We start from the raw sequence: 20,573 nt of genomic DNA, 5'->3' as shown, positions 1-20,573 counted from the left end.
CCGCCCGTGTGGTCCATAAAGACAGAATCAGGATCCGCTCACTTGTCCGCTCAAACCCTCCCTGTGGCCTTCCACCTCCATGTCCTTCATGGTGCCCTCCACAGCCTGTCCACCCTGTGACCATTCCACCTTCAGGATGATCTCCACGTCCCAGCCCTGTGCTCCCCACTGCCCCTATCATTTGGAACACTTGGCGCTCAAGACCTTTGCACTCGCTTTTCCCTTCTTCTGGAATGATCTGCTCCCAGCTCTCCGCACACTTGCTCTTCAGCATCTCAGGAGGCTTCCTAGGCAAATACTCCACCTAAATCCTAAACAGGCCATGCTCCATCCACACCGCCCTTCCCTGCTGTTCCCCGTGACACTCCTCCTCATCTGACATTCTCATTTTTACGCACTTACTCCGTTCACCTGTCTCCCTGCCACCATAGCATACACTGAACGAAGACAGAGGTTTTGTTTGCTGCTGTCTATCTAGGGCAGGAGCTCACTGAAGTCATCTAATAAATGTTTATCACATCGTCTACTAGTGACATCACAAAAGATGTCTTATTAGTCTCTGGAGGGCCCAACTGGGGAGCTCTACCCATTCTTTCAAGCAGCCAAAAAAGTTCTATCTGTGAGAAACAGGAAGGTTTTAGAAACGGTATAAATAAATATGAATCAAAATCACAAGGACCATCTCCTTCACCCTGACATCAGTTCTCTCGAAAGGCACTGAAAGAGAAATCATCAACACTTGGACCCATCTACCACAGGATTAGCTGCAGAACTGTACTTTCTGCTTCACTGCCTGAGCTCTTCAAATTAGTGCTATTCTTCGATCCAAAAGTAACAGCACATAGGGGAGGGAGTGTGACAATGGATTTTTCTATCATTTGCTTAAAAATAAATAAATAAATAAATAAATAAAACTCCCCATACACCTTTCAAAAAAATCCCTGATTAGCATATGATTTAAGAAGACCCAAACTCCCCCACTTCCCCCAAGATTAAGGTGTTTCTGTAGATTAAGCAACCACATACTTTTTCATCTCCAGGACAATTTTTTTTGTTTCTATATCCCTTTTTATAAGCTGTCTTGCCCATTTCTCACTATTACTGTGGCTTCCAGGGTCTCTTAAAATGACCTTTACAGGATTTCTGCTCTCGTGGTCCCTAGATCAATATATACTTGATCCATGCACATGGTCCTCTTCCAGGGTCCTCTTTTTTCAGTATTCTTGTGTTAGAGCAGAAGTTCTCTTAGAGCAGTACACCATTAAATGGGCCACCCTTATGTTCTCTCAATAACTACCTCTCATTTTTGTGTGATTCCTCTTTTCACATTAAAAAGCAAACAAAAAAACAGTTCCTTGGGGATAGGGATAGTTCCTGTATCCTCCAATCTCTAGGTGTCCTTTAAAATACTAAAAACAGAACTACCCTATGATCCAGCAATCCCACTACAGGGTATACAAACAAAAGAAAGGAAATCAGTATACCAAAGATATATCTGCATTCACAATAGCCAAGACATGTAATCATACCTAAGTGTCCATCACTAGATGGATGGATAAAATAAAATGTGATATACATACACAATGGAATACTATTCAGTCACTAAAAAGAATGAAATCCTGTCATTCACAGCAACTTGGATGAGCCTTGGAGACATTATGTTAACTGAAATAAATCAGGCACAGAAAGATAAATACGACATGTTCTCACTCACATGCCCAAGCTTAAAAAGTTGATCCCCAGAAGTAGTGAGTAGAATGGTGGTTAATAGAGGCTGGGGAGGGGAGGTGGAGAGGACGGGGTGTGGGGAGAGGTTGGGTGACAGAAACAAACTGACAGCTCCACAGAAGGAGTAAGTCCTAGCGTTCTGTAAGACTGTAGGGTGACTACAACGAACAATAATTTATTGTGTATTTCCAAATAGCTAAAAAAGAGGATTTTAAATGTTCACTGTACCTCATAAATATTACTGTGTCAATTAAAAATAATAATAAAAGCCAAAAGAAAAAGTTTAAAATGTACATGTAATGTAAAACATCTCTCTGCAATAGACAGTAAACCACTTGCTCAGTGGTCCTCCTAGAGACCAAAGTCTCACATTGCCTGGAAATTGTCTCAGTTAAATTTTCATGAGTGATTCTAGCATTATCCCTTAAGGTAATAGGTCTTCATTTGAAGTGTAATAGGGTTTTAGAGTACTTCATTTTAAAATATAAAATATGAACAATTTTCTGTATATTGTAAATTAAGCTCCAAGTTAAGTGGCAATCTGAACTCAGGAGATTAATACCTAACAATTAGAACTGGAACATTTTCAAGTACTTAATTATGTTGGAATGAGCAGGATTGAAGCCATGCTGGGACCTAAAACCACATGGGCTGTAGGCAAATTTTTAAAAAACATACTTTTTTTTCTTAGCATATATTTCTGAGTTTCCTCTTTTCCCATCGTTATTCGATATTTTGAACTTTGGTTATGGGGCAAAATTACATTATTTACATGAACGTAAAGTTGTTTTCCAGCCAGCCTGACACTGCAGACTTGCACATGCTACCCAGACCCTGAGATAAGGACGGGAGCAGAAACCAGACAAGGCCCTGGCAAGACTTTGTACCCGACGCACAGACACAGACCTCTCGTAGCTCACATACACCTCCCTCCTACTTTTCATTTCCCATGTTCCACTCCCTCGACCTCCTCTTTAAAAGCCCCTCAGTAAACCTGAGCCTTTGAAATGGCTGTAGCTTGGCCGTACTCCTTCAGGTTTACCGGGGAGATGGGTGAGCCTCACATCTCTCCTCAGGTCACCAGTATTCCTGAGTAAAAGCTGACTTCCATTTTCACCAACATTTGACGTTTGATTTGTTTTTTGTCTGGCGGTGGGCAGCCAGACCTGTGAGTTCGGTATCAATCTCGGGGAGTCTAAGGCAGGAACTGAGTGCGCTCAGTAACAATTATGTTAACTTCAGAAAGCACATTCTTGTGACACTAGAGTTTTCATAAATAAAAAATGACATGTAAAAGTACCAGTTGACTTATTGCATATATGTATTGGCTGAAATGGAAATTTCAAATTTTAAAATTCTGGGTGACAAATATACTGAAGGTAAGATTACAAGAGCATTCATTTTCCAAAATGACTTAGACCTGGACATAACTGCACAATCACCAAATGATTGTAATAATAGCTAGTAATCTTAAAAACACTTCTTTCCATCAATCTGCTCTTCATAACTTTATGGAAAGCAAACTAACTTTAAAAGCAGAGAATAAAAATCTCTTAATGAAGGCTTCTGTTTAGATTTGTAACTTCATCTGGATGAATTCTAATATTTCAAAACACAAGAATTTTCATACCTCTAACTGGCCTTATCATTTTTAAATACTTTAACGTTTAAAGATCATTCCAAAGCCATATCCACGAATACTGCCACCAGCAATCTGAGTATACTAGAATCTCTCCAACATTTATTTGTCATTTCCTTTTCTGCTTCCAAGGTTAGGAACCGATCATCATTCGCATATCTGATAATCAATTTTAACCACATCTTATCCTATGATGTGAAGCATTTTACATGAAATTACCTTGAACTTAATTTAGTGCTTGGCTTATGTTGCAGACAATATTATGAATGTTTTCTAACTATTGTATCCATACATAATTGAATACGGTTTTATTTAAATGGTAGAAATGTGGGTTATTTTTCCATTTTGTTAAAACTAAATGAATATAATACTTAAGTGTATGTACTGTATATAATTAAGATCACATTTCCCATATCATAACGTACAATGAGAATTAGCTTTTAATATAAATGTCATTTCAAACAAAAACAAATGCAGGGAAGTGCTTAGAACATTCATTATTTCCTTTTCAGGATAAATTGTCCACCATATATATAAGCAATTAATAGAGTCAAACCCTATAAACAAAAAAAAAGTTTACCCATCTTTGTTCAGGTTATGATCCTATAGTATGAGAGTATCATGAAGGTGACAGTTATCTGTTTCATTTCTGGGTCTCTGCTATCACTATCCAATGGCAGGAACCATGTCTTGGTACCTCTTTGTCCTTGGCTTGGCCTGAGCAGGTGCTCAGAGAACAGTTCCATAGCAGGCAGACTGGCAAGAAAGGAATTCATTCACCTCCACACTTGATGGAAGAGAGAGGAATTGTTCCTGCCGATAGCCACACCCCAAAATTCTTCTGTGACATTTCACGTTAAAAAATAATTTGTGAACAAGGGCGATTCTTGGGCAAACCACAACCCTGCCACTCACTTCTACCTTCAGTCTTCTGTTAAGGCCACACACCCCCGACCCACGGAGACAAATCTGGTCATCTTTCAGGGTGCAGTTCCAATCTTGCCCTTCTCCAAGACGCCATTCCTGTCCCTCATAGACGCTGCATAAGCAACCTGTCACCCACTGCCCTTGCTGGTATCAGCACTGGCTCAGTGACTGCTTTCTGGAGGAAAGGCTTCCCTCTGCCAGGCAGGCCTCACCTTGGCACCCTGCCTGTCTGTGGAACAGAAAGCTCTATAAACCAGGCTTCCCAACAACTTATATTTCCAACATCAAGAAGCACAGTGCTTCATATGCAGCAGTTATTCAAAAATAATTATTCCACACTTGAGATAAAAAGAATATTTTCTACCACTGCAAAAGTAAAGTTCTCAGTTTCCTTTAAAATAGAACAAAATAGCTTCTAAGGCAACTCACCGCTCTGTAAGTCTATGACCCTAAAATAAAAAAGGACTCCTGTGTACATTAGCAAGAGAAAAATGCCACCCTGCAGAATGCAGAAGCATCTCTTGCTAATATAATTTCAGCCGAGAGTCAGGCAGGCCTTGGGCACACTGTGTCCTTAGCACTGCTCAGCTTTGGCATATGGGAGCCCTAATAATACATGCTAATGTGTACAACATTGTATCAGGATTTTTAAAAAGCAGGGTTCTTACTATAATAAGAGGTTAAATCAACTTAACTATTAAAACTAAATTAACATGTTTAAAGTTATGTTACAATTTAGTATCTCTTCTTTCAAATGGAAAAGTACAATCAGCAAGGTCATATGGAGCAGATACTATGCTTAAGGCATTTTAACTCATGAGGAAGATAACACAAAAGAACCCCAGAGCCACTTTGTCAGCTTACAGTGCTCAACTGGGGCTGATCCCTTCAGAAAGTTAAAGAGGTATGTCAGTTCTGCAATTTAACTCCTAGCCTGAAAAACTAATGGATTTGCAGAAGTGCTAGGGTTTTTGGTTGTAGCTGAATATACACATTTCAGCACATCTGCTCCACCTCAACTTTTCTATTCAGCTCAATTTAAAATATTTGGACCAAAGCACTTTCCCCCTCCTTCAAGAGGCAAATATTTAGCTGTGTATTTTAAAAGAATATGAGACAAACTCTCAAGAAGTACGTTTTATTACAAAGCTTTAAAAAGTCTCTCAAGGAAACAGATGAGTTATGACATACGTGGCTCATTAAATATATTTTAAAAGTCTACCTGTTCTTTACTGACCTGTACAAAAAAAAAAAAAAAAACTGTTAAATCTATCAGAAAATATTTGAACCACCAAGTACTAAATATGCTTAATAACACCCCCAGCCCCACCCCCAGCTCCCTAGAGGGAGGTAAAGAAGATGACTTAAGTTGAAAGCAGATTCCTCAAAGTTATTACAAGGGGAAGTAAAAGCCACTTGACTCCCTGTCATCTATAAAAGTTAAGTCACAAACACACACAAAAATGCTGGGTAAACTCTAGGGACCCGTGATAGGCAGATTTGCTTGGGGAAATTCTAGTCTTCTGCCACCTGTGGGAATTTTCTCTGATCTCCTTATTGAGTATAAGGCATAATACTTAACATTAAAACAAACACTTGGGCAGGCACTTAAAAGAACTGATAAAAAGTATGTGAATACTAAGTGTAGCAACAAAGGTCAAACCAGAGAAAGCAGGGCTCCTTCAGGCTCACTTTATGATACTTTCATTTCACGACCTGTCCACTTCACAGAGAGAGATTTAAGCACTATACTCAAAGGTATCAGAACAGTCTATGGTTCCAAAATGATCAGGATATAAAAAGCAGGCTTCTTGAAATTCAACCTACTCCATCCTAAAAACTAAGCTTCCTGTTAAAACGTGGTGATGCCTAGAGATCACGGAAGTGTCCATTCAGGATACGGCACAGAACCGGACAGAACAGCAGTGACTTATTTTCAGGCCCACTCACATCAGGCCACCTGTCTCACTTATTTATTTATACAATTTGGCCCAGTAAGCCACAGCAGAACAAGAAAGGGATTCAAAAGGGGAACTCCAGTGAAAACATTATGCATTCATGATGTACACTGAGTCCAAATTATTTCTAAAAATCTTTCAGTAGTCCCCATTTGCCTAGAAATTCACAGACATTCTGCAATACCTACTTTAGCTAATATTTTCAACACTCCATTCGTTTAGGCTTTGTTCATTTTTAATCCAGAACGGGACATACACAGCAGGTGGACTCTGTTTTGGTGCTCTCTCTTGGGTAAGACAAGGACTATCATGCTGCTTGGTGTGAATCAAGGGAACTAGAAGATTGCAGACAGGACAATAAACCTGTGAATAATCACCAGTGAATTCTGGATTGGGTTTCCCAAGCTTCTTTTGGCATTTACAGAGGAAACTTGGACATTCTGGTATTGATGCACTAAATCAAACAGTTTCAACACCATCTCTGAACTTCCCGCTTTCCCCCCATTATGGCAAGTGTCTTGGTAGTACACTAAAGAGTTAAAAAGGTAAATGTATTTAGGATAGTTACTCTATCTCAGCAATAACAATATGCAGTTAATAAAAGTCTGGTTGATCATTTCAAGGTGCACAAGTAGCATTACCATTTAGATTAGCCTCAACTATACAGAAGTAGCTAACATCTTTAAATTTAAGATAATTCTTAAATGGAATAAATTTCTCCTGGTATTGTGAACTTTTCTGTAAAGGTAGTAAATTTCTCATTATTATAAAATTGGAGATTTACTTCCATGACTAGGAGCTTTTTTGCCTCCAGGTTTAGCCAAGAGAAGCAGCTGTGACATTTATGAAAACCCTCAAAAAGGCAATAACTAAAAGGGCATATTCCTAAATATCTCCCTCATTTTTAAGTCATACAATGCAGAAATTCTGTACAGATTACAAAATTATGTTGCTTCTCAAAAGCTTCGGCCTACAAGAAGTAAACTTAACCACTGAAAACGTTACAGCAAAATGACATGGTAAAGATACAACATGTCAGAAATGCCAGCAAAAATGTTTTAAGGTTTCTAAAATCAACACAGCAAATATAATTAAAGGTCCTTCTCTACAATGCATAACTCACAAACCAATCCAATTCTTTTCAAGGACTGCGTCCATCACAGGACAGTGTTAGGGACAAATATTTAGGAAAGATGAGATGACAGCAGAAAGGACATCAAAGCTAGTATTAAACACCTCTAGGTATGACAAATGTAGGTTGTCCTTGTGTTAAATGTCATGATGATCAAAAACTGTTCACAGTTAACCTAATTAATTCCCCAGGGGAAAGACCTGTTAACAGATACTTTAAGTTCAGCAACCAGGTGCTTCCACAGATGTTGCCTCATTTAAACCTAACTATGAATCTATCAGCTGGACATTTTTATCCTCATTTTTATGGATGAGGGAGCAGGCATAGAAAGGGAATCTAACTGCCCCAGAACCCAAAGCCAGTGAACTTCCAAGGGGGACTCTTTGGGTCCCCAAAGCTGCCTTCTCTCTCCATTAGGCCAGAGGTGGGTGCAAGGCACCAATAGAGTTATCATTTCCAAATTTTTCAACAAACGTCACATTACAGAAAGCATTAAAGTTAACGCATGCTTTTTAATTGTGCAAAGATATATTATACATTACACATACACAAAGTGATATCATAGTACGCTATGATACACACATAACGTTATCACACCTAAGGACAATCCCACATGCGTTCATCTCAAACAGTGAAATAACACTATTTCACATGAGAATTTGGTAGGCCAAATGAGACGATGCCTCCACAATGGGACAGTCATACATACTAAGTGAAGTAAACAAAAGCATTCCTCAAATTGTGAAGTGCTATGGAAACATGAACTGCAAATCCTACATGTTTGTGTGTACAAATACATGTGTGTCAGTCCTGTGCACTGCCTACATAACTTTTTGAATACAGCTGAAATTTTAAGTCATGTAATACTGGGTTATTCTCATCTATGGCCACATTAAGAGAGATCATACTTTTATAGAATCCAAACAGAAACCAAGTCAATGAGCAGAAAATATCAGTTTTTTCTTATCCATTACAATGTTGTGTTTTCAAATAAAGGAGTAATTAATACATGTGATATTTCCAGAGTTATTTTTTAGGGTAAAAAAGAGACACCAACTAATATTAATGTCGAAAATTTTCTGTATAATAAAAACATCTTTTCTAAAAGAGACTTGAACTAAAACTCTCCCCTTAATGAAAATAATTTGGATATTACTTGGTTGTTCAGTAAAATGAATTTTTAATCACAAAAGATTACCATACTACTTCTGCAAGTACACTGAAAGGACACAGAAAAGTTCAGAGAGCCTGGGATGGAAGGAAAGAAGGAACACTCTCTTCCCTGTTAGTGTATGTAGGTGTCAGAAGTCTTGTTTTTGCCCCCTTGGGTCCTCCTCCCTTTGTTTACATTACAAACTCTGTTTCAGCAAGAAATTGAGATCATCCCTGAAATTTTCCAAGTAACTAAAGTAATGTTATATACATAGTAGACCTTAAAACAATAACATTAATGGGATTAGAAAACTGGCTCTTCGTGATCATAAAATGCACAGCTTAGCAGTTATTATCACACAACAGTGTTCAAAGTGGGCACAAATGCTGGTAAATGTCAAATCAATTTCCTCAGAATAATTCTAATGCAGTTAAGAGGCTTATAACTAACCCAAATAACCCAAAAAACTATTTAAAAAGATAACTAAGTTATTCATTAAAAATGACTACTAATACCACAGATTGAACTGACAAATTCTAAGACTTCTGAAATATTCTAACATTACAATCGATGCCTATAAGAACCAATTCTGCTTTACTGACAGTGCCAGATCAGGTGCAAAAATCTATCACCACAAGGGGTTCCCTTTGTATTTTTTCTAAGAATCTAGCTGGTTAACATTTTTTGGAGTCATGTTGCATTTTAGATTTAATCATGGCGGGATGTTTGGGAGGCACAGACAGATAAGTACTCAACAACTTAACCTTGTAGTAAGGTCTAAGGCATAGCACATGAAATACGAGCACATTTGTAAAGGAATCCTGAGTGGTATTCTCAAATCAAGAAAGATTTTCCAAGATTTTCCACATCAGTCAAAAACCAGACTGTAATCAACTTTAGTTAATTTTTCATGTGAACTTAATAATGAAATGCCCTTCTGACCAAAGAATGGATATTTGAAACGCCAAAAAAGTTTGGTGGCAGCCAGGCTGTAGACGCCCAAGTGAATGTTTTCCCTCAAGATAAATAAGGCCACGGCAGCTGCTGCCTACACTTAACACCCTTGTCCATATGAAATACGTACAAAGTTGTTGAATGGAGCAGACGGTTGTGTTACATGATCAGTTTTGCTTTTGTTTTTTAAAGAAAAAAAAACCTTCTGCTTAAAAGAAAACCAGCTTCCCAACCATCTACTAATTTACGTATGTGTACAAAAACACATACATATGAAAATGAAAAGTACTGCTCAGTCGGTAGAACTTGTTCTCCAAGAAAACCTCTTTATTCCAGAATTTATATTTCCAAATTTGTAGAATTTGTTTTCAACTACATTGTCCTCGCAAGTTAGAATGGCCCTTGTAAGTAAGGTACATATATTTTTTAGTATATTCTATTTGTTTTCTAGTTATATAAGAAACTTCAAACCAAATGAGATTTTAATTATATAAATGCATTTGTCCTTGATATTTGAACTGCAAAATGATTTGAGTTTTGGGTAATATAACTGAATAGTTAAAAAAACTTTAAGTAAATGCATTTTGCCAACCTTCATGAGGTAGGTAGTCCAAGTACAACATGGAATCGTGCTGAACAAAAGCTTAAAACTGTCTTGATGGCAACTTCTTGGGGCAGGGGTTAAAATTTTATTGAAATTTGTACCATTGTGTTATAAATGATATGGATCCATACCAAGACAAAGCACCTAGCCATTTCCTTATAAAAGGGTTTAAGACAATAAAGGAAAGGACTTATGGAAGAAAAAGGAAAAATATATATATATGCATTTAGCATCTGATTACACCTTCAAGAGGGTGAAAGCAATGATGGAGCAGTGATAATATACTGACCTTAGTGACAAAAAATATTTCTGAACACAAAGCAATTAAAAAACAATACAATTCTACAGGAATACTCAGCTACACACTTTGATAAAGTCACATTTTACAAGTGAAATCCAAACAAAAAGTCCCCTAGACACTTCATAATAATATCCTCAAACTGGTAATCACATGAAATTCAGGAGGAAAAACTCCAATTCAAAATATAAGAAGCTTGTTCGTCAAGAAAGCACTCAATGACTGGTGATTACTAGTAAAAGAAAACTAACTGAAACTTTTCATCCCACTCTAAACTATGAAAGCTGCAGAGTCATCATATGGCTGGTGGAGTTTGCAGCTGTCTTTCTGTACTCCATTTCACTGAAAGGGAGCGATCAAGAACACACAAGCAGTAAAGGCCAAAATCTGTTCTAAAGCGTCTATTTCCACAGCTGGAGACAGGGCACTTACCATTCTATATACAGCATACCTGGCTTAGGCACTCAAGTGGGCAGTGTTAAATTGCACGGACATGCAATCTGACCATTAATGAGTCCCCATCAGAGGTCCCCCTAGCCTTGGTCCATAAGCCAAAGTGCTTCAAAACACATCTCTTACTGTCCCACAAGTGACACTACTCTAGGTCAGTATTACTTAATGGGACAAAAAACAGACAAATTATGTAACAGGACCAATCCCTATACAACAAAATGGCCATTAGGAAGAATCAAACTTTACATACACTTATTTTAATTATTAAGAGAATAAACTCAAGTCTTTTTGCCATATCTTTTTACCTTCCTCAAAATTGATTATTTTTAAAGGAAAGCATTGTCACAGGCTATAGTTGCAAGTAGCTTTTTAAACGCATTTTCAACGTCAACATGGTGGGGCACTAACTTGTTTCTTTGGCAGTTTAAAGTAATAAATTTTTAAAATTCTTTTATTCAGAAGGATAAAAGGGGAGAGGGGGATATTTTGCTTGAATTCCCAAAACAGAGCTCTTTGACTTTGAGGACCTAAAGAAAAGATATTTTTCAAAACGCTAACTAGTCCCGTGGACCTCTAACAAACACTGGACCACAAATCATCGTCTCAGAACACAGCCAAACATTAAATTCCACTGGCCTAAAGCAGAGAAACTCCCAGAACAGAGGATGAAGCTGATTTTAATTATGCTGCAGGATACGCTTTCTGGTTGGAATCTGTCCCTTCTGAGCAACTCTCATCCTTAAACACGCAGGAACTTACCGGGGCGCCGGCTCCCGCGGACCCAGGGCTTTTGACATTCTTCTCCTCGGGATTCTGGGGCGCTTCGTCCGGGCCCCGAGTGACAAGAATTCTGAAATGCTGCTGCCCCGCGTTTTGATCTTGCCTGATCTTAAATGTGCACCCTTGACCCTGCGGAGTCCTCTCCACGGAATTCGTCCTGCGCATCTCGGGAGCCAACCTGCCGGCCCGAGGCGGTGTCTCCGGGGGTCCTCGGTCTTCTGTGGGGCTCCTGCGCTCCACTCGAGGCTGGGTGGGGTACGAGGTGCTCCTCTCCAGCCGAATGCGGGGATACCTCACCAACCTGTCCCCCTTCGTGCCGGTAAAGCCAAAATTGAAGTCACCACCCAGCCCTGGAGCGCCTTGCTGGGGCTGTTGCAACTGGAAGACGAAGCACCGCTTCCCGGAGCTTCCAGAAGCATCGGGAACGTGCTGCAGGGACCAGCGCCTGGGCTCGGGTGCGGCCGGGCTGCCCTGGCCGTCGGGGCCGAGAGGCAGCAGCCTCACCGGGCGCACATCGGCGCTGGAGGCACGGTGCTGGATGCGCAGGCCCGGGCCGGCCTGGGACGCAGCCTCCTCGGTGCCGTCCGCCAGGCCTGGGCCCAGCACGCGGCGGCCGCACGTGCCATTGACCTGGGGCCCCGGGTCCCGGGCTGCTCTCGGAGGGGAGCTGCTGGGGGTGTCCCTCGGCGAGGGCTCCTGCGAGCCGCTCAAGGCCCTCGTGGTCGGGGCGGCCTCGTCCCCATCGTCGGGGCCCTCGGGCGGCCCGCACCCGTCGGTGGCGCCGTCAGCGGCCTTGCGCTGCAGGGAGATCTGCACCGACGAGCTGCGGGTGGGGCGCGCGTCGACGCTGGCCAGCAGCTGCGGGATGAACATGGACGTGCTCCTCTTGAGCGCGCCCACACCTCCGTGCGGGCCGCCACCGTCCTCCCCGCCGTGCCGAGCAAACGGGTGCGGGCTGCTCCTCCGCGGAAGCGTGTGGAATGCCATGAAAAAGTCGTCTTCTCTCTCCTGGTCTAGGATCTCTGATTCGGGGGCTGTGTTGCTGCGACCAGAGCCAAAATGAAACCGAAGCCGATGGGCCATGGTGACCAGGGGGGCCGGGAGGGAGAGGGCCAGCGGCAACAACAAGCCGGGCACTGCCAGAAGTCAAAAAGCAAAGGCACAAACTCCAAGAAAAAGTGTCCCATCTGCCAAACCGTTAGCACTGCGGCACCAAGAGCGACAGATAGCAGAAATAACCCAAGTGGCAAGCGGCATTCCAGGCATGATTGGATAAGAGCAAAAAGCTCTCATCCACACTGTGACAGAGGGTAGGATGGCCAGGACCACATGACCACACACTCCCCCTCCAATGCCAGCTTGTGTGTGGACTTAGTGGATTTTCCCCCCTCTCGCTTTTTTTTTTTTTTTTTTTAAACCAGCAAGAGCCTGAAACAGCACCTTCCCAGCTGCTGCTTTTCCATCAGAAAGGAGTGGCCCCAGCAGGGAGCTCTCACAGCTGACGAAGGCAGCAGCGGACACACTATAAGCCATGCCGCTATAAATCTAAACCACATCATATTCACAGGACGTTTCTTTCCCAACTAAGTAGTGCACTGGGACTCTAACCAGTGCGAGGGAGCTGGCATTAAACACAAGCGCACACAGTATTTTCCCCACCTCCCCACCACACCGAATAATAACACATACGGTTTGGCTGGAGGGCAAACCCTTTCACAAGCAACGGATGCTATGTTTCTGTTATTTATGATATCACTACACTACCACGACGGAATGCAAACTAATAAAACGTACTATAAATATGACTACACACCCCACGGAATCAGTGTCCATCTAATGCTAAATAATTAGACCATGACCTACAAGTAACAAAATAGTTAAGTGGAAGTGCAGGAGGGCACAAATTACTTGACAGCCACTTGGCAGTCCGGCCAGCCTCCTGGTACAACACTTTTCATTTAAAAGGTATGTGTGTATCTCGCACATAATATGATTGTCAGATACGGAAGCACCAGAGAAAAGGAACCCGGCTGGAGAAAACATTCTCTCCCACATGCCAGGTAGGATAAAAAAACCACCACCAACAAAAAGGAAAATTGAAGAAGGGTGTGTATGTGGTTTTTGAAGTAATTTAACTTAAATATCGTACATGCTGCCTGGAGCTGACTGTCTTCCAGTGAGAAGTCAGCAATATTACCACAGTTGGGATACAAACAAGCAATCTTGCTATGTTTGCAAAGGGCCATAAAGGACCTAAGAAATAAAAGTGGAAATCCACATTCGAAAAACTGTCATTGGATTTGTAATTAACTTGGCATTTTTGGTGATTCAGAAACATCAGTCATGTAACAAAGAGGTTTATTTATGAAGGGGTTAAAAAAAAATGGGAGGGGAAAATACCAAACTGCGAAGAGTGACAAAAAGTTTATTTTAAAATCCACAAAGCATGACTTACTCAACACCTCTAGAGTGGAGGGTGTGGAAGACTAACCCTGTGTTTACATACATCCAAACCTGTTTTCTAAAAGTATGTGTTTTAAATGCTAGAAGTGACCTCTATGAGAAATGGAAGCTAGTTTTGTTTACTGCTAATACTTCCAAGTACTACTATAGTCACGTATAAGTACTAATGGAGTCACAAGTTGTCCTTCCAAAGAAAAGAAACACCACCAGCAACATTCTTTGCATAGTTAACAACACTCCAGATGGCCCTGGGCAAAGCTAAGTATTAATCTTATAAAACACAATTTTTCAGATAAAGTCTGTATTCACACAGGGTTCTTAAAATCTTTGCATTCAAAGGCCTTTTTGGTTTGGAAGTATAGTAACAGGTCCATCACAAGGTCATCTCAACTACAGTCATCTTAGATCGTGGAAATGAGAAAAAAAAATTTTTTTTAGATAGTGAATTTCTCTTAATAGAAGAAAATTAAATAATGAACTAAAACATATCTGACAAGAGGCAATATTTCCTCAAATTTGACCCTTCATCTTAAAGAATTATTATACTCAATAAATCAAAGAATAAGGATTAGTCTATGGATACATGGATGTCTCCAGGGACTTGCTAGTATACTACTGAATACTGCCTAATTCATACAGTCCTTGGCTGGACGAGAGGTGAAGAGAAAATAGTTATTCAGTACTACTAATTATCACTCAAGGTACAAAATGGTGAGTTCAATACAAAGCCACCAAGATCCCACATTTTTAACAGAAAAGATATTAGGATGGTAGGCCAGAGTCTGTTAGCTTTCTATTTTTGAGAGTAATACCAAGCATATTAGATTAAAAACACTCTCAAATTTTACAATAAGGGTGCAAGGCCTGGCTATTCACCACCACGGGGCTGAGATCTAGGAGACCAGCAAATTGGACCCTGGTGCTTCCACTGACCGGTGTGTGTAAATTACGAAAGGCCCTGGACCAACCAGGGTTCTCTCAGCTATAAGGACAGGAAGTTAAAGTGGTGTTTTTATAAGAGTCCTCCAGATCAAATATTCTATTAACCTCCAGCCATAAAAAAAATTTAGAGGTTCAGCTGAATTCTACAGGTTTATTTTTATGGTTGGAACACTTAGCCCATGGGTACCTGATGTACACATTCTAGTTAGTTAAGAAAGCAAAATGCTTTAAGTCAAATTTCCTACTAAAATTCCATTTCTAAAATGAAATATTAGTTATATCAGTTATATATATATGTATCAATCCATATACACATATTATATATATATATCAATCTATATATACAATGTTAATTTTTATCAGTTATATTCCTTAGGCATATCTTTGGTTCTTTAAAAGTACTTTTTTTTTCTTTTGGCAGCTGGCTGGTATGGGGATCTGAACCCTCGACCTTGGTGTTATAACACTGTGCTCTAACTAACTGAGCACATCAGTCAGCCCCTAAAGCTATTTTCTAAGGCTCTCGAGAAAGTACTGCTTTTAAAATTCAGTTTAATTGTACCTGCTAAATGTAGATTAGACACTTCCTGCTATATACTGTTAATTAAATTTTCATCTGTCTAGAGAGAATCACCATAGACTTGCTACTGAATGCATCACAGTACTACAGTCTGGTTTATATTTTAAAACCCCGAAAGGTTTGTTTACATGCCTAGTGGCCTCTTTGCAGATCCACCTACTGTTTTGTATTCCCAGTACTAGAGCATAAATGTGCATACAGCTGATACCATCAACGATGACTTTCATTAACATTAACTGTGATAAAAATACACACATATACAAATACATTATCTGTCCTAGCAACACAAAAGTATTTGTTTTAATCATGAATGTTAAAATAGTAGGACAAAAATAGTCTTCTATTTGGGCATATATACTGTCATAAATACAACATAAAGACAAAGTTTTAAAGATACTACTCTAAAAATTCAGTTTTTAAAAAATGAAACAAAACCCAAAAACAGAGACTTACTTACCAATCTGTTTTCGTCAAATACTTCAAACAGGAGTCTGTGATTAGATGGGTTTACCTATAAGGGACATGAAGAGTATTTCAAAAATGAACAGGAACCATTTGAAGGATGAAATAAGAGACAGAACAGAATGATTTATTTTTTTTAAACGCACCTAACTCAATTGTATAATATGAACGATTAACCTACTCTTCTGGGAATTCTGTCTGCTAAATCAAATTTTCTATTATTGACTTCCATATTATTCTACCCCTAATATTTAGGCATATCAGAAGAAGAAAAGGCTCTTAGGAGTTTTTCTAAAATAAGGAAGGATAATTCTAAATAGCTTTAAAGAGTTCCTAATTTCCTCTACAAAAGACAACCCCATGCCTATAGACCAAGTTCACATCCTCACAAAGGTCTGTGCCTGAGGAAATCTCTTAGGCCTAATAATAATAATAGAAGTTTTAAAAATAATGAAGAAAATAGTCATAGTGGCTCTTTACAACTGTGTGCATAATTTTTAGGCACCATCTCCTTATTAAATATAAAAAATACATGATCTCATTTAATTCTCACAGCAACCCTGTGATGCATAACTATCACCCAGTTTTACAAATGAGGAGCCAAGACCATGAGCATGAAGTAACTTGCCTGAGAGCCCACAGCCAGTGTGCTGGGCAAACAGGATCACACTAGGTCTGACCTGCTTGTCTCCAGAACCTCAGCTGTGAGCCGTTAGACACAGAAATAAAAGATGTCGCCACTTCTAGCAACATGAGGCCAGTGTCAGAGCTACTGGGCTTTCAATGACTTTTTGCTTATTTCTTTTTCTTTCCCAAAACCTCACCAACATGGCCCATGTCATCACCCAGGCTCAGGTATCATATACTAAGTACCAGCCACGTGGGAGACATGTTGTGTATGTTCTCGTGTATATCATGGCATGTAAACCGTGGAAACAACCCTACCACGTAAGGACTTCTCTCTCTTATATATCCTCAGGGAGAAGATGGCAAGTCCTCAGGTGGCTTCTACAGGGTCATAAAGGCTGTAAGTGGAAAAGCCATTTCCATTTACTTCCATTTACTTTGTGAAGTAACATTTGACCGTACAAGCACAGAGTGTGGGGCTTGTGCTTCTGGCCCTGTGGTCTGGCTGGAGCCTAGTGACAGTGCAAGCAGACAGACAACAAGTTTACTGTCTGTTACAAGCTTTGTGAAGGGTTACACAGTCTGTACAAGAGCCGGCATACAGTAGGCACTCAATAAAGATTTGTGGAATGAATGAAAACAAAGACCTTAAAAAAAAACCCAACAAAAGTAGAATTTAAATATGTCTCTAGCCAACATGAGTTGAGAAAAGTTTTGAATGGATTAAAACTTACATAATTGTGGCCAAAGGGTTCAACTGAGTCTAAATGGAAGTTTCAAAAGTTGAAAGTTATATTTGAGAGTTAACTAAGGGCAAATAACACCTATCTGCCACTATTGGCTTTTCAGTCCTTCATGGAGTAATTTAAAATACATCTGTTAGAGGCTGTACACATGGTCTAACCAAGTATTAAAACATCAGTGCCATATTTCAGCTCTGAACATAATAGAAAACAGATGCTGTATACAGTAATCCAAGTCAAGAGCACGTAACATACTATCATGATTGAAAGGAATCAGGACCAATTATAATGGCAATATCGTTCTATGGGAATTTGCACTAATCAGAAGACCTAACCTGGAATGTTTCTGGAGGTAAAGCTGTTTTTAATATCACAGCTATACAATTAAAATATCTTCATTTTGAAGAGGAAAAAACTTTCAATAAAATAGCTGAGCAGTTTAATATTTCCAAAATTTTGGTAATAAAAAGCAGCAATAACCACAAAAGCTCACTAAGCAGAAATCTCAGTTAATTCACATAGTTCAGTCATTTCTACATAACAGCTGTTCTAGGTATTAAATATAAAAGGTTGAGGAAATTTTACCTAATTCAGCAGTATTGAAATTCCAGAAGTAATTTTATATTACACACATATATACATACTAAATACGTGAGTGACAAAAATTTTCCTCCCTAAATGGAACGTAATTGATAATTTTTATGCTTCTTTTCAATCATGTTGCCTCTACTGCTTTACTCCACTTCTAAAATAATCCATAACCCATGTCTCATAGAAATAATTAAACTATTGTTTTAAATTATATTTGATTTTTTAAAAAAGGGTTGAGTTGAAAAGATCAAATATGGTATTTGAATAACTTTCTTTTTACTTCTCCCAAAACATGCCCAAATGAAACAAGTCCAGATTTTGTGACCACTACACACAGTCTTTCAAAATTTAGGACACATTAGGAGCTGCCCAACCATTTCTCACCTTAAAAGGAAATTCACATTAAAAACATAACAGCTTTCCCTCAATGTGAATCTACTGTGATAATATATCAGACAGATATCAAAAACAATCATTACCAAAAAATGAAAAACTTACTCTAAAATAAAATTCTTCATTCCATTTCGGGTTCAGCGTCTGGAAGAGAAATTATCTTGTAATATCTTTTACAGTCTTCAAAATACTAACAGTTACTAGTACAATACAGTCTACATATTTGCTTAACATTTTTCTTGACAAAAATAGCTAAGAGATTTTCAAAATGGAATAAAAGAAACATTCAGTCAATTGAGACAAGTCTATAAACCAAACTAGATGGAGAGGGAGTATATTTATGAAACAAATGATTCATAGATATGAAACCATAAATTGCATGCTATCATCAGAAGGAAAAACATCAGGGACCTACAAAGAGCCATCATCAAGAAAATATGAAAATTTCCTTCAAGGAACTAGCATTGATATGATTATCTATCAAGAAGGAAATAAACTTTGTGGACTTCCCTCTACCTGCTATGAATCTGTTTTGGAGAGCAATGAAGTAGATGGGAGAAGGTAAAGAATTGTTCCTTATTTATAAAAATATGAAACTTGAAGAACTTTTTAGAGAGAATATTGACAATCAGATTTTACAACAAGGAAAAAAAAAGCTGCTGGTTATAAATCAGAAGGGAATTTCCCCCCAAAATGACCAGGTTAAAAAACATCTGTTGACTTATCCTTCAGTCCTCCTCTCCATCTGTTCATCCATCCATCCATCAACCTACTGAAACATACATTTCACAAGAGCACGGCAAGGATACTTCTGTCCTCCTCATGGACAAAAGATGGACTGCCCAACAACCTTCAAAACTAAGATGAAGCACATTCTACGAAGGAATACATGTACATGTATGTTTGTACATTTGCACATGCATAACACTCTCAAATAAACACATCTCTTTAAAAATTGTGTAAAAATTTGAGACTGAAAAATTACCACCTTGTCAACAGCTACAGATATTTTTTAGTCAAAATGATATTTGCCTTTATCAGCCCATTTCCTTTAACATATCAGTTAAAGAGAGAAGCAAAAAATCATCATCAGCAGCAGCACTGAGCACCAGAAAAATAAAAAACAAAACTCATACAAAACTGGCATTTAAAAAAATCAGCACTTTCCCCACCCACAACTCCACAGTGAATCCAATCCTAAATAACAGGGTTTCAAATTGGATATGAATGGAGCGGGGATGGATTAATGAGTGAGGGGGGTGGGGAGGAGAGGAGCTGGTAAGGGAGCAGCCCCGTCCCCTCCCCGGGGCCGCAGCAGTCCTGGAGGGCAGCTTCACGGAAATGCACAGGGCGAAATGACAAACAACAACATGAGAGCACGAAACGAAGGAAGCACCAGTCACAGAGCCATGAGCAGGAGAGGATGACCGAGAGCAGCACACACATACTAACCAGGAGGCTGGCTGCCGAAAGCAGCAGAGCTGCCAAGATACAGAGCTACACCCTCAACCGAGAGAGGGAAGGCGAAGGAGGACCAGAAGGAAAGACAATGCAATATCCCCAACTGCCAGCTTTGGCCCTCGACTCAGCATCCAGCAGGCGACCTGGGCACTGGGCTGCCTTCCCTGCAAGGCGCCCCCGGCTGCACTGGTAACTGAACAAATGACAGCACCTAACACAGGGAACAATGGCCTCCGTCCTTCGCAGGCATCCTCCCCACTAATCAAAACACTGGCTTCTGTTTGCAAAACAGATTTTTAATGCCAATCCCAATGTCAGGTGGGGGACGCACTGCAGTCACGGTTCCTTACACAAAATGACCTGGCCACAGATCCAAGGGTCTTCATAGCAGCAGGAGAGTTATAATTTTTTTTAAAGCAATCATGCTGTCCAGGAAATGTCTATCAGACAGTGTTAGACTAGCTAATCAACCCCTCCACCAAAGGTAGTAAGGGAAAAATTACAGGAATGCATAAATAATACTAAAGCACAGATGAAAACATTATTTTTGATAGAAAGCATGCATCTTCAAAAAAGCCCCCAAATATGGAGTAAATGTTAACATATATTTTACATATGTATATAAAAACATGGAGAGAGGTGAATTAAGGTATAATTGTAATTATGGAAATAAATCTTTAATGAA

At 39.6% G+C, this 20,573-nt stretch overlaps 1 protein-coding gene across 8 annotated transcripts in view; it reads right to left on the bottom strand.

The window, feature by feature from the left end:
* Positions 1-18,548, bottom strand: part of NEDD4L (NEDD4 like E3 ubiquitin protein ligase) — a 139,365-nt gene extending 120,817 nt beyond the window's left edge. For 2 of the 8 annotated variants that reach the window (XM_063076566.1, XM_063076565.1), the window contains exons 1-2: positions 18,533-18,548; positions 16,069-16,122 (exon numbers count right to left, since the gene is read on the bottom strand). Coding sequence is in view for 4 of the 8 variants with exons in the window: in XM_063076560.1 (XP_062932630.1) it covers positions 11,606-12,709 (1,104 nt within the window). In the remaining 4 variants the exon portion in view is untranslated. Of the gene's footprint in view, positions 1-11,605; positions 12,926-16,068; positions 16,123-18,532 lie in introns of those variants that run through there. The other 6 variants (XM_063076560.1, XM_063076561.1, XM_063076562.1 and 3 more) reach the window with 4 other exon arrangements.
* Between the last annotated feature and the right edge of the window lie 2,025 nt (positions 18,549-20,573).

Source organism: Cynocephalus volans, chromosome 13, assembly GCF_027409185.1.
Source record: "Cynocephalus volans isolate mCynVol1 chromosome 13, mCynVol1.pri, whole genome shotgun sequence".
NCBI classification, from domain to species: Eukaryota; Metazoa; Chordata; class Mammalia; order Dermoptera; family Cynocephalidae; genus Cynocephalus; species Cynocephalus volans.
Note: the sequence above shows the minus strand (reverse complement) of the source record. Positions and strands in the feature narration are given on the sequence as shown.